Source organism: Dermacentor silvarum, chromosome 3, assembly GCF_013339745.2.
Source record: "Dermacentor silvarum isolate Dsil-2018 chromosome 3, BIME_Dsil_1.4, whole genome shotgun sequence".
NCBI lineage: Eukaryota > Metazoa > Arthropoda > Arachnida > Ixodida > Ixodidae > Dermacentor > Dermacentor silvarum.
The window spans coordinates 10239752-10266664 of NC_051156.1; the positions used below are offsets into that span (position 1 = coordinate 10239752).

General features: G+C 48.0%; 1 protein-coding gene across 1 annotated transcript in view; it reads right to left on the reverse strand.

Moving 5' to 3' along the window:
* LOC125943729 (A disintegrin and metalloproteinase with thrombospondin motifs 16-like) overlaps positions 1–26913 on the reverse strand; it is a 201438-nt gene that overhangs the window by 40129 nt on the left and 134396 nt on the right. The window contains exons 6-8 of the mRNA XM_049663207.1: positions 21019–21127; positions 3054–3194; positions 1030–1180 (exon numbers count right to left, since the gene is read on the reverse strand). Coding sequence (XP_049519164.1) covers positions 1030–1180; positions 3054–3194; positions 21019–21127 — 401 coding nt within the window. The remainder of the gene's footprint in view (positions 1–1029; positions 1181–3053; positions 3195–21018; positions 21128–26913) is intronic.

Here is a 26913-nt window from a genome sequence, read left to right on the forward strand (position 1 = left end):
ATACGATTCTGTCGATGACTGGACACGGGAAGCAAGCTCGTTTCGCGCAGCCTGGTGGCGACCTGACGGGTTGCCAAATAGTTCGCGAAGCCGCTCTTTGAAAGTGTCCCAGCTGGATATCTCAACCTCATGGTTGCGAAACCAGACAAGCGGTGTCCCGTCCAGATAAAAGAGCACATTGGCAAGCATGATGGTAGGGTCCCAGTGGTGGCTTCGGCTAACACGCTCATACATGCTGAGCCAGTCGTCGACGTCAACGCCATTCTGGGCGGAGAATGTCCCAGGATCACGGAGACTAGGAACCGTAACGTACGTTGTGGTTGGTGCCGCAGGTGTAGGCGGCGACGGGGTGTTTCCATCGGAAGCCATGGCTGAGAAGACGACGGTGCGGCCGCTTCGGAGCTCCGTGCCGAGGACGGGGAACGTTCCACCTCCACCAGAATGTTACGCGAAGGACGAGTCAGTAAGACTACCAGCTATTTACAGGTTGTATTTACAACAGTGGTTGCAGCGCTCAGCGGTTAGATTCACACCGCGAGCCCAGCTCCTTCTTCCTCTTCTTTTCTCGAGTGATGGCGCCCGCGCGCCTCGTTCAAACAACCAAATACCACACGCGTGTAGCAATATTATCACTGACACTTTTCATCTAATAATTATGTAATTAGGCGGAATGCAAAAAAATATCTGAGTATCAACAAGCGATGACAAACAACATTAGCTTGGTTCTGTCCAGCTACATGGCATTCGCAAATTTTAAAATATTGGTGCATGACAGTTGGGCCACCCTGTATGGCAGAGACGTGAAAAAGCCAAAATATTCATTCTAGTGTGCTTTATTTCGGAATAGATCTTGATAATAACGTCAACGATAATTGTGTATACGCGATTGATTGGAATATTGATTTGTAGAAAGTTTGTAGGTGGTATTTTTAAACATTTAGGGTGTGCATCTTGGCGTGTGTCAAGGTCTGAAAGACGCAGAAATTGCTCGCTTAAGTTCCTCAAGAAATAAATACGGAGATCTCATACCTTCACGTACTCGACGTCAGGGTGCTTGGGAAAGTACTGCTTACAGAAATCCTTGCCATTCATGACGGCTCCTGGTAGTTTTTCGAAGGAACTAGGCAGTCGAACAAGGCGATTGTTATTGTTGCGCCGTAAACAAAACGCGTCTGTGGTCCTGCGTGAGGGAACAGTGTACCAGTGTAGTATAAATGATAGTTGAATTACGAGACGTTATGATCTTGGCAACTGCCACAATTTCTTGCAATTTCGCTGCAGAGCGCCGAGTGACACTGCCATCTGATTTACACGTGCAAGACACCTTCAACAGTTGACATGAGAGGCAAAAAACCTTGGCACTCGGATCATACCTTCACAAGACAACTTTTATAGACTTTCAAGAAGCTGCGTTACATTTAGTGGCGATCTTATGACAATTCTGTCGGCTATATAAATAGTGTTTCTCAAGACTCACATTTTCAATCTAAGATGTCCCTTCTATGTCAACAATGTGTCCAGAAACAGCCCTGTCAAACCTAAAGATATCTATACAGCATAGCACTGTCCCGAGTTTAGCACGGTGTGATCGATTGGCAAAAAATATCCTACAACACCCTGACAATCATAAGGCATGGCTAATTGCACTCCTTCGTTTTATAATTCCCGGTGCCCTTAAATTCCAGCAGTTCAGATTATTGAGCACTTATGTGCGGACGGCTTCGCACGGCTATAGTGGGCACGGCTTCCATCAATGTACAAGTTATGGCTAGCTAGGTGCAGCAATCGCCCAAAACTATCGGAAATAAGTGAAAAAGTACAGAAAGTCATAAACATAAAACACTTAAGATAAGGAAATAGATTGCAGAGTGCGCCATACATATTAATACAGCAGATAATTGCTCAACACAGATTGTTACGTCGAAATGGTTGCACTATACGTTTCTATATAACATACTATTCGACGTTGTAAGCTCATACAAAGCACCTTTGTACAGCCCTGGGTAAGATTCGCTGCCCCACAACTGCAAATTGCACAATTAGGTACACGAGTTTGGCACACTCAGTGGCAAATTACACAGGCTATTTCGCCCTATGACATTTTCAGGTCAGGCGCTTCGTCCTTTCATGTGCATTGTCGTTTCGAGTAACTCTGGCAGCCAGCAGCTGTTAAATCTCACCTGTACCAGTTACCACACATTAGCGACAGGGCAAGTTGTGACAAATGTGCGCAACTCAAGTGATCCCAGCTGCACATACCCATAGACATGGCCCCTATTGGCATTACGCTACGCATATACAGCGGCATATACCGATAAGAATGTCCCACACTTCCCAGTGACACAAGTTAGCGCCGTAGAGGTTCATGGAAGAGCGGCGCACACACATTGTCCCTCAGGCACATACGCAGTGACGCATACCTAGTGGCCCAAGGGGCACATGCTCAATGTTATTCGGGATCGGCCCACATTACACTATCTTGTTGATCGGACCACTAGAACTGCCAGGTCATAGCCAGATTGTCACCGTATACTCACTAAATAGTCACTACAGAAACTATATGGTGGAACTCTCCAAGAAGCGCTTTCCGAAAAAATGTTGTTATTAAACGTTATATGGCATACTCGGCCTGTTGTACGTGTTCAAGGATGTCCACCTCCGTTCCGGCAATGCAGGAGTATGGCCGTTTATGAACGTTGTTCAGCTGCTGGCTTTTAAGGATAATTATACCAGTCGAAAACACACCTTCAACATGTCTTAAGACGAACGTCATATACATTGTAGCGAAGCGAATGTATCTGCGTATCTAAAAAAACGACCTCAAAAAATTGCCTTCTGCAGTTGTCCCTGCACAAGTTTTCTAAACAAGGCGTGAATAATTTCTTCATACTTCTAACGTAGCTCTTGCAGTCACTCATTTTGTTTGTTGACGCACGTTTATGAAAAGTTGTGTTTAGAGGGGCAGCGACAAGCCATAATTTTGTATTCCTGCTGCGTTTTTGACATAAGTATTCACGATGAAAAATTATTTACACAATGTCAAGATCACTCACCCCAAAAACGCACCAATGGCAGCAATGCTACAGTTCGAAAATGTATAAGAATTCCGTCCCCCAACTTTCGGGCTCATCAGATATCCGTCTTTTGCCAAGCAAGGCGCTGAAATACTTTCGCCATCGTGCGAAGAGCCCAATCTGAAAAGGGTTCGGCAGCATAATAAAACAACTTTTTGTATCATATATCACTGAGATAAGAGTTCTGCTTGGCATAAAAGTAACTCGCCCATTGCGACTAAAAGTATTATGCTCCCAGATCCAAACAATAATCAGTATGTATTTATTACACATTTATTACACCAATTCTATAAGCACGCTGATACCAATTACAAAGCACGTATTAACATAAACGAAAGAATGACAAGCAGGGAAGACTTACAGAAAAATATAGGCAAGCAACCGCTACAGGCCAGAAATGACGCTTAACATCTAAAGAATAAAAAGGTTTCAGTGGGAAATAGGCGCAGAGACCAACGGTGAAGTTCATGACAAGAGCGGCCGATGGAAATATTAGTGGCTGAACTGTTGTGGACGTCGCGCTGGTGCGCACGAAGTCGTGAGTACAAGTGTGGCCGCGGCGGCCGCATTCCGAATTTCATATGTGGGCGGAATGCGAAAATGCTAGGGTATACCGTGCATTGGGTGCACATTAAAGAATCGCATGGGGCCAAAATTATTTCGGAATTCCCTACTGCTTCCTGCCTCATAAATATTGTTACGGTGAAGGGAAAGAAGAAGGTGACGCGAACGAGAGGAAGACGAAGTCTCTGGCCGTTGCCTGAACGCCATATTTCTTCGCTTGTAAATATACATCCTTCTACACTCGTGGGCCTGCTTTCTTCCTGCAACATTTTGGTGGAAGGTGCTGGGTACAATCACGGAACTTCGCAGTGGACGTCATCTACCTGCCGCCACAATGGCAGATCAACCGACACAACCGACAACGCCTCAGCAGTCCACGCCAACGGTCATCCTAACTCATCTGCGGGACCCGGGGACATTTTGTGGCACGGACAACACCGACGTCGAGGACTGGCTTGCGATGTACGAACGAGTGTGTGACAACAACAGGTGGGGTCCAACAATGATGCTAGCAAACCTCATGTTTTATCTGAAAGGAACTGCGAAGCAATGGTACGATACGCATGAAGCTGACCTAACAAGCTGGGATGTCTGCAAAGAAAAAATGCGTGACCTGTTTGGCAGACCTGTCGGTCGTCAGTTGGCAGCAAAAAAAGAACTTGCATGCCGCGCTCAAACGTCCACAGAATCCTATGTCGTGTACATACAGGATGTGTTGGCTCTCTGCCGCAAGGCTGATAACACCATGACCGAGGCGGACAAGATTGGTCATATACTAAAAGGTATTGCAGACGACGCCTTCAATCTCCTGATGTGTAAGGATTGTGCCACTGTGGATGCAATTATAAAGGAGTGCCGGCGCTTCGAACAAGCGAAAGGCCGCCGCGTCCCTCAAAATTTCGACAGGCTGCCCAATACCGCCGCGACATCTTCGTGCGCAGACCCGCCGCGGTTCGTTCAGCCGACAGGGTCGGAAGATCTAACGCGTATCGTTCGCCGTGAGCTTGAGGCCATGGCTCCGGCTCCAATTCGTTCCGACTGTCGGGAAAGTGTGCCCGCTATCTCGCTTATACAAGCGGTCGTTCGGGAAGAAATAGCGAGTTTGGGCATTCCATCTCTCTGCTCGGTCCGCCATACGAACACCTACCAGATTTCTCCGGCCGCTCGCTCCCAGACGCAAAGCTTCCCGCCACTCCGCCGCAACCCCGCTGACTGGCGCACACCGGATGACAGACCCATCTGTTTTAATTGTTCCGGTATTGGACACATCGCCCGTCATTGCCGTAATCGCTGGTCGTCGTCTCCTCGGTGGTCGTCTCCGAGTCACTACCGCCAAGTACCAGACAATCGCACTTTCTCGCCCTACACGCCGCCTCGGAACATCAACGCCGACAGTGCTCCACCAAGATCCAGCCGCTCCCCGTCTCCGCAAGGCCGTCGGTCCCGTTCGCCTCTCGTTCACCGCTCTTCGTCCCCATCTGCAACCGGTCGCTTTCCTTCGGGAAACTAGGCGGTGCAGCTCCCGGAGGTGAAGCTGCAACTCCGACCCGGCCCACAAATCCTCTGTTGACCCTGCCTACACGTGGAAACCTACTGGACATTGAAGTTGATGGTGTTCCTGTCACATCTCTCGTTGACACAGGAGCGCAGCTTTCAGTTATGAGCGCTGCTCTCCGCCGAAGGCTCAAAAAGGTTCTGACTCCCGCCGTACCGTGCACTGTGCGAGTCGCCGATGGGAGTACTTCACCAGTTCTTGGAATGTGCACAGCACGTGTGACCATTGCGGGCCATTATAGCGTTGTTTTATTTATCGTCCTCGAGCACTGTCCACACGACCTAATTCTCGGCCTCGACTTCCTTTCGAAACACTCTGCCCAAATTGACTGCTCCGCAGGTGTTGTACAGCTGGATCTGCCGCTTCCTGCCGACGCAGACGCAACAACTTGTGCTTCACCCCGCTTATGTTCTGCTGAGTTTGCACGGCTGTCTCCACAGGCGGCTACCAATGTCCTCCTGACGCCCTGTCCTCCCGTACCTGATGGCGAGTACGTCGTGTCTCCGCTTACTGACGTGGTTTTGTCACGAAATATTGCCCTACCGAGCACCTTAATCCGGATCCTCGAAAACTGCGCTCGGGTGCCCTTCCTCAATTTTGGATTTTCGACGCATGTGCTGCCACTCGGCATTGCCGTCGCACTTATCACTCCTTTGGATGAATTTGAGATTTCTTCTTTGGCCTCCGAATCCTTCCTGAGTACCAACGCACCTTTGTCACCCATTCCTTCGTGCTCGACGCCTGCGGACGATGTTTGTAAGATGATCGCCCCTGACCTTCCTTCCGAGCAAACAACAGCTCTTCGTCACCTCCTGTCATCTTATCGGGATATCTTTGATTTGGACGACCGTCCACTTGGTCAGACATCTGTTGTCACGCATCGCATCAACACCGGTGACGCCAGCCCCATTCATAGGCGGCCATATCGTGTCTCCGCAACAGAAAGGGCCATAATCCAGAAAGAGGTCGACAAGATGATGGACAAGGACATCATTGAACCTTCCAGTAGCCCGTGGGCATCACCGGTTGTCTTAGTAAAGAAAAAAGACAACTCGTGGCGCTTCTGCGTTGACTACCGTCACCTCAACTAGATAACAAAGAAGGATGTTTATCCCCTGCCTCGCATTGACGACGCTCTTGACTGCCTTTACGGATCCCAATACTTTTCATCAATTGACCTCCGCTCCGGGTATTGGCAGATTAGCGTCGACGAGATGGACCGCGAGAAAACCGCCTTCGTCACACCGGACGGTCTGTACCAATTTAAAGTCATGCCCTTTGGATTATGCAATGCGCCAGCTACATTCGAGCGCATGATGGACTCTCTGCTGCGCGGCTTGAAGTGGTCTACATGCCTCTGTTACCTCGACGATGTGATTGTCTTTTCGTCGAACTTTGAGAGCCACCTGAGGCGCCTCACGACCATACTCTCCGTGTTTCGCAGGGCTGGCCTTCAGCTAAACTCCTCCAAGTGTCATTTCGGTCGCCGTGAAATTACCATGCTCGGCCATCTCGTAAACGCCGCCGGAATCCAACCTGATCCACAGAAAGTCCACGCTGTGCGCAATTTTCCTGTACCTTGTTCAGCAAACGATGTCCGTAGTTTTCTGGGCTTATGCTCTTATTTCCGACGATTTGTGAAACAATTTGCCGACATCGCTCGCCCTCTCACTGACCTTCTTAAGAAAGATGCCTCTTTCTCTTGGGGACCACTGCAGGAGCAAGCCTTCTCTACCCTGATCGAGCGGCTTACAACCTCCCCGATTCTGTCACACTTTGACCCTTCTGCACCTACTGAAGTACGAACTGACGCGAGTGGTTATGGCATCGGCGCTATCCTTGCTCAACGTCAACAGGGCCACGACCGTGTCATCGCTTACGCCAGCCGCCTTCTTTCCACGCCCGAGCGAAATTACTCCATCACTGAGAGGGAATGCCTCGCGCTCGTATGGGCGGTCGCGAAATTTCGGCCGTACCTTTTCGGTCGGAGCTTCTGCGTCGTAACCGATCATCACGCCCTCTGCTGGCTCTCCTCTTTGAAGGATCCAACTGGACGACTTGCACGTTGGGCATTGCGTCTACAAGAATATACATTTTCTATTACGTATAAGTCAGGGCGCCTGCATAAAGACGCTGACTGCCTGTCCCGCAATCCTGTGGATCAACCGGACGATACCGATGCAGACTCGGACATCAGTATTCTGTCTCTCTCCGGCTTTCTCCATATTGGCGACGAGCAACGCCAAGATCCTGTTCTTCGAACACTTATGGAACGCCTAAGCTCCTCGCCTAATGACCCGTCTCTGCGGATGTTCACCTTGCGCGATGGAACTTTATACCGTCGTAGTCTTCGTCCTGATGGCCCGGAGCTGCTCCTAGTCGTTCCAAAGCACCTTCGACTGGCCGTGCTCCAGCAACTTCACGACGCTCCTACTGCTGGACATCTGGGCATCACTCGTACTTACGACCGCCTGCGGCGCCGCTTCTTCTGGCCCGGCATTTATCGCTCTGTGCGCCGTTATGTCACTTCTTGCGACCTGTGTCAGCGCCGCAAGACACCTGCTATGCCTCCTGCTGGTTTGCTTCAACCAATTGCTATCCCTACAGAGCCCTTCTTCCGTGTGGGCCTCGACCTCCTTGGCCCCTTTCCTATTTCTATGAAAGGAAACAAATGGATTGCTGTAGCAACAGATTATGCCACGAGATATGCCATTACACGAGCGATGCCAACCAGCTGCGCTACAGATGTCGCCGACTTCCTACTAGACGACGTCATCCTGCACCACGGCGCCCCTCGCCAGTTACTCACGGATCGCGGCCGCTACTTTCTCTCGAAGGTCGTCGATGATCTGCTCCGCTCCTGTTCTACAGAACACCAGCTCGCTACCGCATACCACCCTCAAACGAACGGCCTCACCGAACGACTCAACCGCACACTAACCGAAATGCTGGCCCTGTACGTTTCCGACGATCACCGCGACTGGGACGTCGCTTTACCGTACATCACTTTCGCATACAACTCGTCCCGTCACGATACTGCCGGATTCTCCCCATTTTACCTTTTGTATGGCCGCGACCCCACCTTGCCCTTCGACACGTTGCTACCTTCCGCAGTACAATCACCCAGCACTGGTTACGCTCGCGATGCTATTGCCTTAGCCGCCCAGGCCCGAGAGGTCGCGCGTCATCGCCTCACAGTCTCGCAAGCTTCTCAAAAACGACGCTACGACCTTCGGCACCGAGACCACCATTTTTCACCTGGTTCCCTTGTCCTTCTCTGGACGCCTTCACGTCGAGTCGGCTTGTCGGAAAAACTCCTTTCCCGTTATTCTGGTCCATACCAGATCTTACGACAACTGTCCGACGTGACATACGAGATCGCCCCAGTCGGTCAGCCTTCAGTGTCTCCCAACGTCACCAGCGATGTTGTTCACGTCGCCAGGCTCAAGCCCTATGTCTCCCCATTAAGCGACGCTCCATAACCTGCACCGGGACGGAGCTAACCCCACCGGGAGGGTGATGTTACGGTGAAGGGAAAGAAGAAGGTGACGCGAACGAGAGGAAGACGAAGTCTCTGGCCGTTGCCTGAACGCCATATTTCTTCGCTTGTAAATATACATCCTTCTACACTCGTGGGCCTGCTTTCTTCCTGCAACAATATCTACATCATGGTTTTGGCACCTAATATCCCAACATTAATTTAGTTTTAACGTTCGCGGGCAAGCAAGGATATGACAGTGTTATCTCCGTATCCTTGTCAATATTACTGTGCGGCTTGATTATATTAAAAAAAAGTCGCAGTTTCGCCTGAAAAGTGAAGCATCGATTGGATAGCAAATTAGTAGGGAGCTATACGAAGGAATGACAGTAGCTTAATGGCCTGTATTAAGTTGTAAACATTCGCTTACTAACTAAATGGACAAGCACGGTGTCACGCGTGCACAGGTAAATATGAAGGCATCTCTCTCGATGACCCGGAAACTCGCTGTGAAAACGCCCGAGTGAGAAAACGCGCCAGCAGCAGCTGGCAAATTCACCTGCGCGCTGTTTCTCGTCTCGCTTCAACGCGAAATAAACGTCGAAAGCACAGCACATTCGAAGCTAGCGGCGCTCGGCGTATGCACTTTGTCCCCATCGTAGATCGCTGCGAAATTGAGGCCCGCGCGGGCGCGCACTTCGCCAACAACGCAGATCGCCGTCGAGATACGGCGTATGAGCAAGAGCCGACGGAGCAGATCATCCCCCCCCCCCTCCTCCCTCTCCGTCGTCTCGCCCCCGTGCCTCGCGCGATTCCGGCCTGCCTTCCTCCCACGCGTGGGCTACATAGAGCCGTGATTGTCGGCTCGCCCTCGTGCGCTTTCACTGGCGCACACAGCGTACGGCGCGCGGCCACGCCAACGGCAGAAATGCGCTTGGAGTGTACCTATAATAATTGCAGTATCATCGCGCCGGCATCAACGGCCGCAGTAGGGTCGGCGGAGCTTCAGCAAAAGCTAGAGGTGCATCGCGCGTTATTTGAATAAATGGCATTCTTTAGCTGGCTCCAGGCGTGCGTGTGTCTTGCTACATCATGTGGCGACGAGGATGGCGGCGAAGTCTTAGCTGTCACCTGCACCGAGCGAAACGTAGCAGGGCGTGCGGAGCGGCTGAACATGTCGAAGTTTTGGGAATTCGACTCCTACGTCAAAAGCGGTGACGATGATTTGAACTCGTATACAGGGCGTTTTGACCATTACTGAAAGGCAACACAAATCGAAGACGGCGACTTAAATAAGTCTACTTTCGTCACTCGTCTCGCTAAACTCGCGTACAAGACCCGCAAGGACTTGCTGTTGCCTGCTAAACCGGATGACAAGTCGTTCGAGGACCTGGTGAAAGTCTTGAAGCAGGACTACGCGTCGGGTATTCTAGCAATAGCTCAAAGGTCCAAGTTCAACGGCTAGTACTACTAGCTAGAAACGGAGTCAGTCTCGTCGCTTGCCGGAGAACTAAGACACTTGGAAGCCAAGTGCGCTTTCGGAAATTTTCTGGTCGACGCGCTACACGGCTGGTTCGTTGCAGGGCTGATAAACTCGGCCATTCAGGTGACGCTGCTTAAGAAGAAAAGATCTCAATTTCGTAACAATAGGTCTGCTGTTTTTGCCACTGCTATTGCCAAGTGGAAACACTTGAAAAAAGCAGTGGAACTCGCCGAAAAAGAATTGAAGAGCTTCCGACCGTCCGACGAAACTCCGCAAATGGACGATGCCGTCCACGCTGTCATCAAGAAAGGCCGCCCACAATGAAAATCTAAGGAAAACAAACCGCACGGTTTCTTTTATGGTGGAAATTGTTACAGATGTGGAGATAAGCAGGAAGCACGCGAATGTAAATGTCGTAAGGCACGATGTCAAGCACGGAATTTAGCAAAGGTGTGCAGGAAGAAAAACGACAAAGTAGTTAATGCGCTCGAAGCACAGAACAAACCGGACCACTAGCAGATTTTTAAAGTTGAGAGAAACAAGCCAATCCAGTGGCCCAATCAGATGAAAATTAAGATTGCTGGGCACCTTATAAGCATGCGTATAGATACCAGTGAAGCCGGTATTATCGACGAGCAAATTCGCGCCAGACTGCGCACGGAAGCCAGTCTTGAGAAAATTAGGGAGGCATGCCTCTCGAGACGAAAGGGCAGACACATGTAAGTGTCGCATATGTGGTCAAAAGAAAACCCTGCCTGTGGTTATTGTTCCTGGAATTTAACCATGCCTTCTGGGGCGAGACTGGCTTGCGCAGCTGAAATTGAACTGTGATCACGTATTCAACATGGAAGCATGACAAAAAGTAGACCTCCTGCTGCAGAAGAATCTTGACGTGTTCAGCCAGCAAGTTGGTTTGATAAATGGCCATGAAGCGAAAGTAGTTTTCTACTAAGAGGCTCTTCCAGTCTTCTGGAAAGCTCGTGCTTTTCCTTATGCACTGAAACATATCGTTGAACAGGAAATACCTGCAATCAAGGAAACAGGAATCTTGCCGCCCATCCTTCAGGACGACTGGGCACACCGCTTGTAGTCGTCCCAAAGCCTGAGCACAAGTTGAGGCTGTACGGAGACTATAAAGTCACGTTAAAACCTTCCATAAAGGCCGAGCACTAGCCTTTGCCACTCGTAGAGGATATTTTCGTGGTACTTGCTTGCGTGAAAGCCTTCACCGTGCTTGATTTAAAGATGGCATACCAGTAACTTCCCGTGTATGAATATTCGCAGATGTTACTTGCTAATAAGACACATCTTGGCTTGTTGAAGAGTATGAGCATGCCGTACGGTATTTCAAGCGCCCCGGAAATGTTTATGTTACATGTTTATGTTATACCCTCATAACCGTAGCATCTCTCGATTTAATGGCATACTCGTGCGGAGGCTGCACTCGCAAGGTTCCAGCTCCACCGAGTTAAACTGACGCAAGACAAATGTAAATTTTTCCAACCCTTTGTGAAGTATTCAGGCCAGGCTATTGAAAAATTCGGCCGTGCGCCCTTGCAAATGGAAGGTTCATGCCGTCGGAAGCATACCACCTCCCACATTCCAGACGGAGCTAAAAACCTATGTTGGCATGTTTACGTTTTATGGCAAGTTAATTCCGTACATGTCGGTTAAGCTCACACCATTGTATAACCTACTGAAAAAAATCACAGCATATCCACGGGGTGAATGATGATGAGTGGGCGAAGCTCCGGAGGGAATCATCGGATCTCCCGCTTAAGGGGACGCTAGCACAAACGCGTTAGAAACGTGCAGTACTCTCTAGTAAGGGGGAGCGGCCACAGCGTCTTACGCAGCCATTTACACATGCCGGAACGTGCACCGCGTTTGCCGACGCCATCACATGACTGCTGAGAGAGTATACCCCCCGTATTCATAAACGCTCCTCGACTTGAACTTGACTTGCCACCGCCTTGGGCAGCGCGTTCGAAACGCGTTGAAGGTAAGGCGGAGAGGCCACAGCGTCTTACACCAGCTTCTTACACGGGCCGTAATGCGCCAGCACAAACGCGTTAGAAACGCGCTAGAAACGCGGCCTTTCGTTAATGTTGGGTATTTATTGCCATCGTGGTGCGTGTGTCTATGTGCGCTTCGTGGCGTAGTGGGCTAACGCCGCGCGCTCGGAAGCGAGGGGTCCCTGGTTCGATTCCGCGCTACGGATACAACTTCGGAATTTTTTTTCTCATTTTTCTCAGACTGGTTACACACTACTACTACGACGACGGGGACGGAACGGGTGCCGCTATAAGGAGCTTCGCTCCTAAAAGAAAACTGGCATTGGTTGGATAATGAAGAATGCTGCTTCCAGGAAAGCAAACACTGGCTAACAGGCGATAACGCTTTGATGTCCTACGATCCCTCCAAACTGCTAGGCTTGGTTGCAGACGTATCTACCTACAGACTAGGAACAGTGCTTTTTCATGTTGTGAATGGCCACGAAACGCCGATAGCATATGACACGCGCACCCTAAGCAAAGCCGAAACGGGTTATTCAGAGTTAGAAGAAGAGGCGTTGGCTGTTGTTTGTGGAATAAACGCTTTCAGAAGTATATTTTCGGCCGTGGCTTTACCATATTCTAAGACCATCTGCCTTTGAAAGGTTTGCTCGGGCATAATAAAAGAATTTCTACATCACCAGCGGCATAGAAAGATTTCTGCTTTCGCTCGCAGCCTATCGCCGCTACACGTGGCAATACCGGAAAGGCAAATCAGTGGCAAACGTTGAAGTCTATCGCGCATACCACTGAGGAACGTGAATGATGTCAGCGAATACATCCAGTTCTTTTCGGTGACAGACGAGCTTAGAGGAAAAAAGGAATATGAATGGTGGTTCTTCGCCGAGCCCAGACCGGCCAGTTTCTGTCACCAGCAAGGCTGCACTTCATAAACCCGCACTCACACCCGAGCTCTAAGTGTCCGGCATGCCCGGCCAGAGGTACGGCCGAGCATCTTCTGTGGATCTACTCTGCCTTTGACACGATCCGAGAAAGGACATTACACTCCCTGGGCGGGAACTCACCTGGGACCCTGCAGGAGTGGCTCCACCCGCCATCGCACATCCGGCCCAAGGATTGACTCCAGCTTTGGCGTGCTTTTCTGGACTTTTTGAGGAAAAGGAAGGGCCTGGCCGCTCCTTGTAGAGCCGACCTCGGGACCACTCCACCTCGAGGAAGAAGATCGCACCGGCCCCCCTACCCCACCCCCATAGAGCACCCATTTTCTGCCGCAAGGTTTCGTCCAATAAATGCAGAAATAAAGATGTTAAACATATATATATATATATATATATATAAAGGAGGACAAGGACTGAGAAAGCAAATAGCCGATAAAATCGTTACGGCTCATATCATCCATTGCAGTCAAGGCGAAAGCCCCAAAATTATACTGCATTCATCTTGAGTATGAAACATCATTTTGTCGTGGACCACTCAACTGCCCATAAATACTTCATCTCTCTCATCAGTCCTTCAGCAGTAAAAAAAAAAATCTGACATATTCTGTATGACGGCCACGGCTAACCCCGAAGTCAGAACAACATAAAAAAAATCACAGAATATCCACGGGGTGAATGATGATGAGTGGGCGAAGCTCCTGGAGGGAATCATCGGATCTCCCGCTTAAGGGGACGCTAGCACAAACGCGTTAGAAACGTGCAGTACTCTCTAGTAAGGGGGAGCGGCCACAGCGTTTTACGCAGCCATTTACACATGCCGGAACGTGCACCGCGTTTGCCGACGCCATCACATGACTGCTGAGAGAGTGTACCCCCCGTATTCATAAACGCTCCTCGACTTGAACTTGACTTGCCACTGCCTTGGGCAGCGCGTTCGAAACGCGTTGAAGGTAAGGCGGAGAGGCCACAGCGTCTTATACCAGCTTCTTACACGGGCCGTAACGCGCTAGCACAAACGCGTTAGAAACGCGCTAGAAACGCGGCCTTTCGTTAATGTTGGGTATTTATTGCCATCGTGGTGCGTGTGTCTATGTGCGCTTCGTGGCGTAGTGGGCTAACGCCGCGCGCTCGGAAGCGAGGGGTCCCTGGTTCGATTCCGCGCTACGGACAGAACTTCGGAATTTTTTTTCTCATTTTTCTCAGACTGGTTACATACTACTACTACTACGACGGGGACGGAACGGGTGCCGCTATAAGGAGCTTCGCTCCTAAAAGTTCTCCAACACAGACTGGACTTAACGTCACAGAAGAAGGCCGTGCAGGCGCTTCTGCGTTTCTTGCGAGCCACCGGTCTATCTGACCGACTGTGATTAGAACGCTCTTCCGGTGCAACGAAACAATCGCACACCTTCTTTGTGAGTGCCCTCGTTTTAACCCGCAGAGAGCAGCTCTCTCAGCCACGACAGGTCAACTGGACAAACGCTTAATAACGCAAATCAACATCCTTGGAAACTGGCCTACCCGAACAACAGCGCGAGCCACCTTGAAGGCACTGCTGCGTTATTTAAAAGACACCGAACTCAGTGACAAATTGAGACTCTACACTGTGTGCCGTAGGATGGGACGTTGACACTATGCAACACTAGAACGCCTTCGCAGACTGCGTGGCAATGCCCACGGAAACAGTTCTGTTTTGTGTGTGTGTGTGTGTGTGATTTTTTTTCCTTCCTTTTTTCCCCTTTTTTGTACTTTGTTCTCTCTCTCTCCTGTCGAATCCCTTTACCCCTACCCCGGTACATGGTAGCCAAGCGGAGATAATGTCTGGTTAACCTTCCTGTCTTTCCTTTACCTTTTTTTCTCCTCTCTTGGCCGGGGGGGGGGGGGGGGGGGCTCAGGTTGCAGCGCCGCCTACTCTTTATAGAATTTGTCGAGGGATCCAATACATGAATAATAACTGCATTGCCATTGCCATTGTATACTAGATGCTGCAAACGAATTGAACGCTACGCACTGTGAATACAAGTAGAGTATGTATTTTTTTCATACAAAATGTATTCGTATGTCCCCAAAATTTTGGCAGAAATAGCTGATATCAATGCTTCCGCGTTTTTTTGTCTGTTTAATAAGTATAGAAAATATCACGCGAACTTTAGAACTATATCAGTTAGAAACCAGCAAAGCAGTGCATGCAGCTGGTATGAAAAACGTAAAGGCCATAAAATGAACAAGTTGGCAAATATTTTGATGAATCTTTGTCTTTTAACAACCTTGTTTACACTTTTGTACATATGCAACGGCCAGGGAAAAACCTCAATGACGCTGTCCTTCGTTGCAATGGATCGAGCAGGAGCAGCTGTTACCGGTCGGTTATTGTGTGTAATTGCACCGAAATTATAGTCGCAACAGTGACTACATAGAAAAAGCAGGAGTTCTGCAAAATACACACAAGAAATGCGAAACTAGAATGGAATATACAATTGAGAAGATACAACTTGATAAAGGGCAAAAAAAGTATCACTAGAAACAAAGTTCACTGCTTGTATACACAAAACCTCCGAACAAGATGTTTAGGTGTACGTATAAGTCTCCAATAAATCTACGTATCTAAGCAAACGTCACCGTATATAATGCATCAAACAAGACAAATAAACATGTTTCTCAGTCACAGATATTAAACTATACGCATAGAAAGACAGACAATACAGGCAAAAACAATACTATGATCGCAGAAATCGTGATATGTACTTGGGCCATGCCGCGGTCGCGACAGCATCATATGGGTAGAATAATAGAGGAAGGTGCAGAAATCAGTACGAAAATGTGCATTTTACCTGCCTGCACAGCGGCAACAATTATTCTGCCCCTAAAATCAAAGAAGGCTATTGCTTTGTTTCAAAAAAGAAGTAGAAGCAGGTAGCCAAAAAGGAAAAAAAAGGACAAATGAAAGCCACAGATAATACGGCAAGTTTAACTACCCAATATCCGAGTGTGTGTGTTGGGAAACGCTGTGTGGGCCGAGCTTTCAATGAGCAAGGTCGGTCAAAATTGGTTATTGATGTCCTCGTAATTTTCGTATTCGCATGATAATTTTGATCATGATGCTAACTGTTACAATAAATGGTGAAAATATCTGCGGTTTTAAAAGCTAATGAACAGTCATACGTTTTCATAATTACGAGTTTATGGACCTGAAGGCACAGAGCTTTTTACTTGAATTGATTTTTGCTGCTTCGCTTTCTAAAGGACAAACTTCACTCGGCGGGGAAGTTTAGCAAAGCGGTTGATGCCGACGTATCTGTGGGCGTATAAAAGATCCAGCCTAATCATGTGTTCCTCAGACATTGCAGCGCGCAGGTAGTCTGTTAGTGATCTCACGTTTCAAAATATTTGCTCTGCACTGGCAGTGGTCACGAGAAGGGTGACTAGAATCTTCAGCAGTTTGTACACATTTACATAGAACCTCCAGTCGCAATGAGAGAGGGTATCTATTCCTGTGCTAAAACCTAAATACACTTATTCGTTGTCGTTGGCATCCTTGTTTAGGTACCTTGCACAAACAGTAAGCTGTTCGATTCCAACAATATACGTCGTTTCGTCAGCAAGTACGGAGAAGTAGCTGTAGCGTTTACTTTTGCATCTAGGCTTTCTTTGTTAATTTCACCACATATTTCTATAATTTGTTTTTTTTACATCTGGGCTTAAATACGAGGCATTACTCGGGCAATTTTCCAAATGGTTCTTCAGATATGTATCTCCATAATCAGCTCGCATGCGAAGAAGCACTTTGAAAATATCACTATTTCCAGCCGGGGCTTTGCTTTAATTCATAGGACCACTGTCCCTATGGCCACAGAGAGCCAGACTTTGTCGCGTGCGAAAAAGAATTGTCTCAATAATAGGCCGCTATAACTTCTGTTTTCTCTTATTTTACTTTGCCTGCCCTGGTCCATCTGATTGGTCACATTGGGCGCGCTTCCTGAAAATGTTTGGAGAAATTTATCAGCTGCCAGATGACAGTCACGGTGATATTTAGTATTTTCGTGTATGGAAGATTGCGAGCGCGTGCTTCCATCTCTGGAACGGCATGAATACGAGGGCTCCAGTGCGCGTTTGTTGTCCCAAGTTTACAAGAACATTAAACCCGTAAAGTTACAGAATTCAAAATATAAAGCATGCCTTTGGAAATGTAAGTGCACCTTTCGCGTCAAAAGTTTATAAGAATTTTATTCCCCAAAAGTTCAGAATTAAAATCCATGCGCTCCGTAGATTCCACGGCCGCTGCTAGATGCCGTGACGCACCCGCTCGCTATCGAAAAGCCCTTGAAAGTTTGTGCTCGGATGGGGCTCCTTGCGTTATGTGACTCCAAGCGCAGAAGCGTTGCCACGAATATCTAGCCCGATTTCGCAATATTCGTACCGAAATGTTTTTTCGACTGTGAAAAAGACATTGTAGACCAAATCCCGAATGATTCCCGGCGCTGGTGGTGGTTTTTGTGGGCGCGGGGAAAAAATTTCGGGGAGGGGGGCGGGGCTGAAGCCCCATCAGCCCCCCCCCCTCACCCCCCCCCCCTGGCTACGCCCCTGGTGCTCGGACATGGCATGTGATTTTTGACCCGGGCCCGGGCCGGAGTCGGGTATGTTTACGCGGGCCCGGGCCGGACTCGGACTTTCTAGTGGTGTGCATGTAACGTGCAGCGAGTTATCCTCGCGCGTCTCGACACTAAAAAACCTGTAGCCCCGGCGCAGCTGGAAGATAGCTGTGCTACTCTTGTGTACTTCCCTTTTCTACTTCCGTCGTATTTTGCGCTGTTTGAACAGAATTCAAAAGTCCAAAAAGACCGAAGTAGCCTCACACCAAAGAATGCCATTGTATTCCTTACCTAAATCAGTGTCATTAACGCTTCCAGCGGGGTGGAAGGGCGTACGTTCGCGACTTGCTGATTCTGCAAAGGCGAATTGGTAAAGCGATGACTGGTAAGATACGATAATTCGTCACGCGGCTGAAATATGGTACTGCGTCCATCCTATGATTGCACGAATCTTCTCAGCCGGCCGCCTAGCAGCAGCGCATTACGCTGCACCATCGACGCACGAGAAGCTTTCGTTCTCCATTTACTCCATTCATGCGCTGCGCTCATGAGCGGTCGTGGCTGAGCTTCGGCTATAGTGCACTAGAATACGGTTGAGTTGGACGAGCGGGTCAGAGCGGCTGGGGCGGCGCATGCTTCGCAGTGAGGCGCCCGACGTGCAAAAATACTGTGGCGGCGCTGCGATAGAAGTGGATTGGGCCGCATCAGGGTCGCGCCGTTGGAAACTGCTAGCGATACTGCTCGGCAGGGTTATTCATACTACTTCGCGCGCTGGTGTTTGCCTTCAGACCGCTAAAATGGGGTTCATAATTGCATATGACATGTATTTATGCCTTAAGAATAAATTCCTTTCATTCTATTCTTTATTTCATTTCTTTTTTTTTTGCCGCTCGGTGATCTTTCTCGGTCTCGGGCCGGGTTCGGGCCGGTTTCAAGCTGGGCTCGGGCCGGGCTCGGGCCGGGCTCGGGCCGGGCTCGGGACTAAGGTAAAGGGGTGGCGGGCCGGGCCGGGCGGGTAACGTAGATTATTTCCAGGCCCCGGGCCGGGCCCGGGTCTCGCCATAAAACGTTTGGCCGGGCTCGGGCAGGCAGCCCGTGCCCGTGTAGTGCTCTATGACCACCTCACTGCACCGCGGGTGTCCGCATTTAATAACGTCGTCTTCCCTAGGAGACTGGACTGGGGAATCTGATGTCGGTAGCTCGGCCTATCACAATCATTAGATAGGTCGCAACATCCCTGCCCTGTTGATGCACCGTTCCGCCAGGCCCGCCTCCAATGTCGCATCCCCGTCCCCGCATTCTTGAATATGCGTGGCCACCTAGGAAACTGAGCACGAAGCTGTTCCTTTGGTGTTGGTCGATGATGGCCCCTCTCATCAATTAGCGGGCTCTGCGTGACGGCCCTCTTCTAAGGTTCAGGATTAGATATTCATGGCAATTACCGTATCCACGGATGGCGGTGGTTGTCGTCGCCTCGACGCGAGCTCCTTTGTTAACGCGTTACACTCTATGACGCGCCCGGCCGCTGTCGTTGCGCGCGCTGATGAATGGACCGCCTCGTGGGAAACGTCCGAGGAATGCGCTTGCCCAGGTTGAGACGTAACAGACTCCTCCACCGCCAAGAGAATCGACCTGAGGGTGACCAGCTGTCAGGTTGCGCGAAGCGTCGAGCTTCCCTTACGAGGTGATGCCTGAGGACGCACAGCAGCTGGGGTTCCAGCGCTCGTGTCATTGCCGCCTTCTTCCTAGGAAAACACGGGCACACGCACTCTGGTCGGTGTGCCCGAGCGAAACGTCTACCGGGTGCTATGATCCCCGCATTGCTTTGCAATGTTGTACCCCTTTTTCTGTCTCTCTCTCCCTTTTCTGGTGGTCCACCCTCGGTAAGACAGAAATTAGTCGCGAATCTCAATAACTTCGATAGCGATACGTACAACACACGTTTCTCATTTTTTTGTCGGTTCTTGGCCACTAGCTTTCCGGGTTTTTTCGACCCACTTTCTCGCTTTTTCATGCTCATTATCATAATTATTGTAATGACTATCGTGATCATTTATCAATATTTATATTCCTCATGTAATTACCCATTGATTAATAAATAACAATATGGGGTTTGTAGTGATCTTATTGAGTTATCGATTTCGTGTACATATTTTTGTCCGATTTCTGGCACAACTTTTTCAACGTCAACTCAAAAGGACGCCATAAAAGAAACCCTTCAAAGGTTGGCGTTAGTCACATGGCAGGATATCTACTGGTCTCTGATATGGCCTTTTTATTTTGAAGGTATTAACCCCTAATCCTTTCGCAAAATTTACGCTGCCTTGAAGTTCAAAGGTTCTTGAATTGCGTTAGGCTCGGCTTAAATTCACTGGCGTTTGAATTATTTCGGCTGGCGTTTGGATTAAATTCAGTGGTGCTTGGAATAAATTGAAGGGCGCTCGGATTAAAATGACTGGCGGTTGGATTAATTTGAATGGCGCTTGGATTAAATTTACTGGCGCTTGGATTAAATTGACTGGCGCTTGGATTAAATTGAGCGGGGAAACTTGTAGTTACCTTATGGCCCATATTGCAATTGAAAAATTCTAGCCGTGGAGCTCGCAAGACGGATTCACTTGGAAGAAATTCTCAGGCTGGCACCACTTTCGAGATATTTATTCCCGAACTTGTGGCGAAATGCATTGGCGTTGGAGTCACTTTCTAAAGAAGACATTGTTTTATGCATTCAATCACAAAAGCACAATTGGCTTCAAGCTAGCTTAGGCAATTGGCCCACCACTTTGTGTCGTGTGCCACGTTTCCTCGATAAGGAAAGTCAATTGATAATGAAATCGATAAGTCAACCGCATCGGCCACAATATTTAATGATTCCAAAGCAGTAAATCAAAAGTTGATTCTAGTCTTTACACCACTGAACAGTTTCAGTAGTGCGCATTTCGTGATTTCAACAGGATATGTTATAAATTCAAAAGAAAATGTACGTGATACAAAATAAAATGAGACAAATATTTTTTGCTATCTACCGGCATATGACTACCAAAGCAGTAGCAAGAAGTTCTTATTGGATAATAAATATTTTCTAGGAATTCACAATCACACTAACACACTATCTCACTCCAATACGTACCAGTTCGAAAAATGTCTACATAGATAAATAAATAAAATGACCACCGAGAGCGCTACCAGTACGCGTGCCTGTCGCTTATCTTCAATGGAGCACGAGTTTTGAGTGATACGGAAAGGTTTCTTGTTTCCCTCAAACATACATAGTATTGTTATATTTTTCATTGTTACAACAGTAGTCCCCACAAACACTTACAGATGTCCTATTTCGTGAGCAGCTGTGTGCACTCCAGAAAAGCTTCCAGGCTGGTCTTCTCCAACGGCAACTTTCAACAGAGAGCAGACTTTCTGCGTATAAGCCATACCTGTGACGAGATTGCATGGTATAAAAAATTATGTTAACATGATATCAAATGTTAAGGCCAATCCAAAGATCAGTAGCTGCTTAGAGTAGTTTTTTTTATTTTGGTGATTGTGCTATCATTATGCCTACAGAAAACAATGGAGGTAGAATAATAGTGATTTCCAAGGTATTCTTTAGATTCAGTGGTCAATTAACAAGCAGTTGTAGAATAGAAATGAGGTACTTGAGTTTCACTTTGTATGAAACTGCACACAAAGCAATATACCAATTGAAGTTTGTGGTTAGGTTAGGTTAGGTTCGATTAGATTAACGAGAAAGAAGGGTCATTCATGCTAACAGCTACAAAATTCGTGGCACTGAACTCAAAAGGGCAACTTAATATAAATACGCGGCAGCACAGGAGTCACCTGCAGGCAGTCACTTTCGCCTACGTGACGGCGGCACCCTGACCTACTACTCGACCACCGGTGCACGCTACCTTTTAGTTGTCCTCAAAGAATTTGCACCCAAGTCTTATACGCTATGCACGATGACCCAACTTCCGGTCATCTTGGTTCCACCCAAACGCTATACCCGGCTCAAGAACGCTTTTACTGGCCTAAGATGCGGAACGATATTGAACGGTACGTCGCCAGCTGCTCTCAACGTCAGCGTTACAAGCCTCCTCCAAAAGCGTCACACGGCCTACTTCAACAGGTAGTCACAGGTGTCACAGGTAGTCATATGCCGGTAGATCTCAAAAAATATTTTGTCTCAATTTATTTTGTATCAGGTATCTTTTCTTTTGAATTTATAAGATATCCTGTTGAAATCCCGAAATGCGCACTACTGAAACTGTACCCCCTTCTAGCGTCCCCTTTGAGCAAGTTGGTATAGATCTTCTGGGCCCTTTCCCGCGATCCTCAAATGGCAATCATTGGGTTATCGTTTGCGTAGATCACCTTACTCGCTATTGTGAGACTGCCGCGTTGCCATCGGCCACATCTACTGAAGTTTCTATGTTCTTGGTGGCTCACGGTATACTCCGACATGGATCCCCTCACATAGTAATCAGCGATCGTGGGTGGCAATTCACCGCGGACGTAGTTGGAGAAACCCTTCGTCTGTGTCCATGTAGCTTCCACCATTCAAAACCCTCCCATCCACAAACTAATGGTGCGGTCGAGCACACAAAGAGAACGCTTGCCAACATGCTGTCCATGTACGTTGATTCGGTCCACAAGAATTGGAACAGCATCTTGCCTTTCATTACCTATGCCTTCAACACCGCGAAACACGAGACTGCTGGTTACTCACCATTTTTTCTTCTTTATGCTCGTCATCCGCGCTACACCCTCGACGACACAATTCCCTACTTCGCTCATGACAACGACTCAATTGATGAGATCCTCTGTCGAGCAGAAGAAGCGCGACGCCTCACTAGGCTATGCACCCTGGCATCGGAGAACCGATCCAAGATCACGACCTACTGTACTACTGACCTGACCAGCGAGCAGAACGCCAGCGCGCCTGTTCCATCTCATATTTCTGCCACTACGACCCTTATGGCGGTACTAGTTACCCCATCTGCGCCGCACTTTTGCTGTCGTCTGCTCGCGCCAAGCCGCGATGTTTGCGTGGGTATGCACTTTGTACGACTAAGAAAACGAGCAAAAGTACGTTGATTGAGTAAAATAAACAATAATGCCGCACTGATACGTGACGTTGTGCAAATCACGTCAAGGTAAGACGCCTGGCAAACGCCTACATTGAGTTCGCGCTTTACGCACCTGGGTGAAAAAAATGGATGAAGGCATGCAATTTCTAGAAAAGGTGAGGCTGCCCTAGTGTTATTTGGCGCACCAAAAATGCAGCTAGATGCCTTAAATTGTTATACGTTGGTGTTCTGAGATGTGCCCGTACATTTATTGTCACTTAGTGGCATTTCCCGAATACCTTCGCCACCGGTATCAAATTTGCATTGCGAGCATGCGAGGCAAGGGTTGCAAGAAATATTTTTGCAACAAAGGCCAGAATATGAGATAAAGACGTGCGGCGCCTGCCGTACCAAAAGCGACCCGCATGTAATCCGCAAAAAGTAAGTGAAACGAGGTGCAAGAACGTACGTTATATACAGTGGAATTTTATGCAGTAAATAAACGGTCCTCCGTCGTATACATTACGCACGTCGCAAAGCCTGTCACAGAACGACAAGTCATGAATTGGTACAAACAGATGCACCACTAATCTTGAATGAGAGTTAAGAAGATTGTACGAAGTTGATGATTCCCAGACTTGCACACTGGGCCTTGTAATTTTATTGCAGATTGTAGACATTCTTGAACAGTACAATGCGCCTTATACACTCTCCGGGACCCAAAATAAATGTTAACGGGTTTCCAAAAAATCTAGCAACATGAAAACATTCAGCTCCAGCTGTCTAGTAAGAGCCGCAGAAGATACAGCGATATTTGAGTGGTGCGTGGAAAGCTATATAGCTATAGATTTCATGCTCTACCATCTTAGCTGTGACTGCGGGTATCATTATGACATACAAAGGTGGGCTGCAGTACCCGAGACAGGAGTTCATGCGCTATTGCCGGATTAAAAAAAAAAAAAAACCCGCCGGGGTGGCTCAGTCAGCTAAGGCATTGCGCTGCTGAGCACGTGATCGTGGGATCGGATCCCGGCCGCGGCGGCCGCATTTCGATGGAGGTGAAATGCACAAACGCCCGTGTGCTTACGTTGTAGTGCACGTTAAAGAACCCCAGGTGGTGAAAATTACTCCGTAGCCCTCCGCTACGGCGTGCCTCATAATCAGAACTGGTTTTGGCAGGTAAAACCCCAGAAAGAAGAAGCAGAAACAAAAAACAATCATTTCAACTGCTTTCAAGCGATCGCTGGAAATAGCATTTACACAGGAGGGTTCTACTGAGGAGGGCATAATAAGGTTCGCTAAGCTCGTGCACGACCAATAAGCCCATTTCTCACTTTCACAATTAACAAAACAAAGAAAGAAACGTGCGCAACATCACTTATTTGCTGAAGAACCGAATAGTGCACCAGCTTTGGTGCAGTTGATTCTTTTGTAGATAAGCGCTTTGAAATGTTGACTGAAGTGAACATAAACATTCTCACTATCACAACCATTACAATAAATCAAAATATGCCTAAATTGGAGCACGTTGCGTGAGTGAAGCACTTGTATAGCGCGCCCGCGTGTGCTGTAACCATTGTACGTCGATGTTCGGGAGGGGTAGCTCGAGCGCCCCCTTAGCGGAGAAGTCTGGAACGAGAACCGGCGCAATCGGCTCGATAGAGAGCCGCCAGCTGAGCAGGTCAGTATTTGAGTAGGTCGTGTCTAGAGTGTACTAGAATAGGGGCAGTGTGCTCACTGCCGTATCCCTGCGCCGCGGTGCACTCAGCGTCGACTGCTCCGGCGCCCGCCAGAGGCGCTGCCGCCAGTTTTTCCTACAGCAGTCTTGGAATATAAGGAACTGGTGGACGTAATGCAGCATGAAATAAGGCGGACACGGCAAAACAACTGTTGGATTGGCAAGAGGAAACCACGTAAGTGGTGGAACAAGGAAATAAAACAAGCTATAGAAGAGCGCAAAGAGGCATCTAGGGCTCATCGAGAAGCCAAAAAGTTGGGATTACAAGAAGAAGAGGTGCTCCTTAGATGGAATACATACCGAGAAAAGAAAAGGGTTGCGAGTGAGCTCGTGCAAGAGAAAATTAAATGCGCAAGTGAACGTTGGATGCATAACATTCACATAAGAGACAAAGGCGCTCCAGAAAGATTCTGGAACCATATAAAAGCACTCGGAGCTTCAACTAAAAACTCGCAAACGGCTATAAGGGATGAAGACGGTAACATCTACGAAGGAGATGATGCGATGCAGTACATCACAGACGTTATTAGGGATAACTTCGGCACGAGAAAAAGCGTAGTTCAGACAACAGATCCAGCAACAGCAGAGAAGCCAGAGAGATCAAAATTTAGCATCGAAAGCTTTTGTTGGAAAAAGGCAGCAGAAAATGTCCCTAACAACACGGCAGCAGGACCCGATGAAATCCCAATACAGCTAATCAAGAACCTCGGTCCAAAAAGCAAGGCACTGCTGACTAATGCCATAGAGCAAGTGATTAGAACAAAGAAACTTCCCGTTGGAAGGCGTGAAAGCAAGATGAATCTCATCTACAAAGGCAAAGGAGATAAGGATAAAACGAGCTCGTACAGGTCAGTTACAGTAACGTCGGTGATATATAGAATGGCAATGCAAGCCATAAAATTAGAACTGTCGAAGTGGGTGGAGAAAAACGATGTATTGGGGGCCACAGAACTACAGAATGGGTTCAGGCCAGGCAGACGCTTAGAAGACAATATGTTTGTACTAACTCAGTGCATAGAGATTTCAGTAGCTCAAAAAAGACCTTTATGGATAGCATTTCTAGATATTGAAGGAGCTTACGACAACGTAGACAGGGAATTGTTGTGGGGATATTCTTCAATACGAAGGCATAGATCACGATTTCGTGGAGCTGCTGAGGGAGATATATAAAGACAACCAAGTACAAGTGGTATGGGAAGGTAGAAAAGGAAATGAAATGGTGGGAATTTACCAAGGATTGAAGCAAGGATGCCCTCTGTCACCATTGCTGTTCACGCTTTACGTCAGGGGTATTGAAAGACGACTGGAAAACAGCTGAATTAGGTTGTGATTTATCCTACATGCGTAATGGACAAATAGTGCAACAGAAGGTCCCTGGACTGATGTACGCAGACGACAATGTGCTACTAGCGGACAATAAAAACGATTTACAGATACTTGCGCATATCTGTGGGAATGCAGCGACAAATCTAGGCCTTAAGTTTAGCACAGAGAAATCATGAATTATGATCTTTAATGAACACACGAGTAACTTCGTGGTGTCAATTCAACAGCAAGTAATACCCATAGTGAAGCAATATAAGTACCTCGGCGTACACATAAACGAAGGAAAGAATTACTCAAACAACCACCAAGATAATCTGAAAATAAAGGGGAAGCCAAATGCAGCAATAATGAAACACAGAGCACTGTGGGGCCACAATAAGTATGAGGTGGTGCGTGGAATCTGGAAAGGAATAATGGTGCCAGCGCTAACATTCGCAAATGCCATTATATGCTTAAAATCGGATATATTGGCGGGTTTGGAAGTTAACCAAAGATCAGTAGGTCGGTTGGCTTTGGGAGCCCACGGTAATACCACAAATGAGGCAGTGCAGGGTGACATAGGTTGGGCCTCTTTTGAAGTCAGAGAAGCACAGAGCAAAATTAGTTTTGAAGAAAGGCTCAGGAACATGGATGAAAATAAATGGGCGGCTAAAGTGCACAAGTATCTCTACATGAAAAGCGTGGACACAGAATGGAGGAAGAGGTCAATGAAGTTGGCAACCAAGTACAGGATAATCGAAACTGCAAATAGACAAACAGGAGTCATCAGAAAGAAAGTGAGAGAAATAGAGACCGTGAATTGGATGCAAAGAATGGAAACAAAAAGGACAATGGAGATTTACAAGAATGAGAAGAAAGAAATTAGAAGGGAAAATCTGCACGATAACACAAAGGGCAGTGCCTTGCTATTTGAGGCTCGAGCCGGTTGCCTAAGAACGAAAACATATCGGAACAAATATTCGGAACTAGATCAGACATGTGCATGCTGCAGTAAAGATCCAGAAACCACTCAGCACATCCTGATGGAATGCGACGGGATCCACCCAGCGAGAACCGTAGGCAACGTGCAACTTCCGGAAGCGCTTGG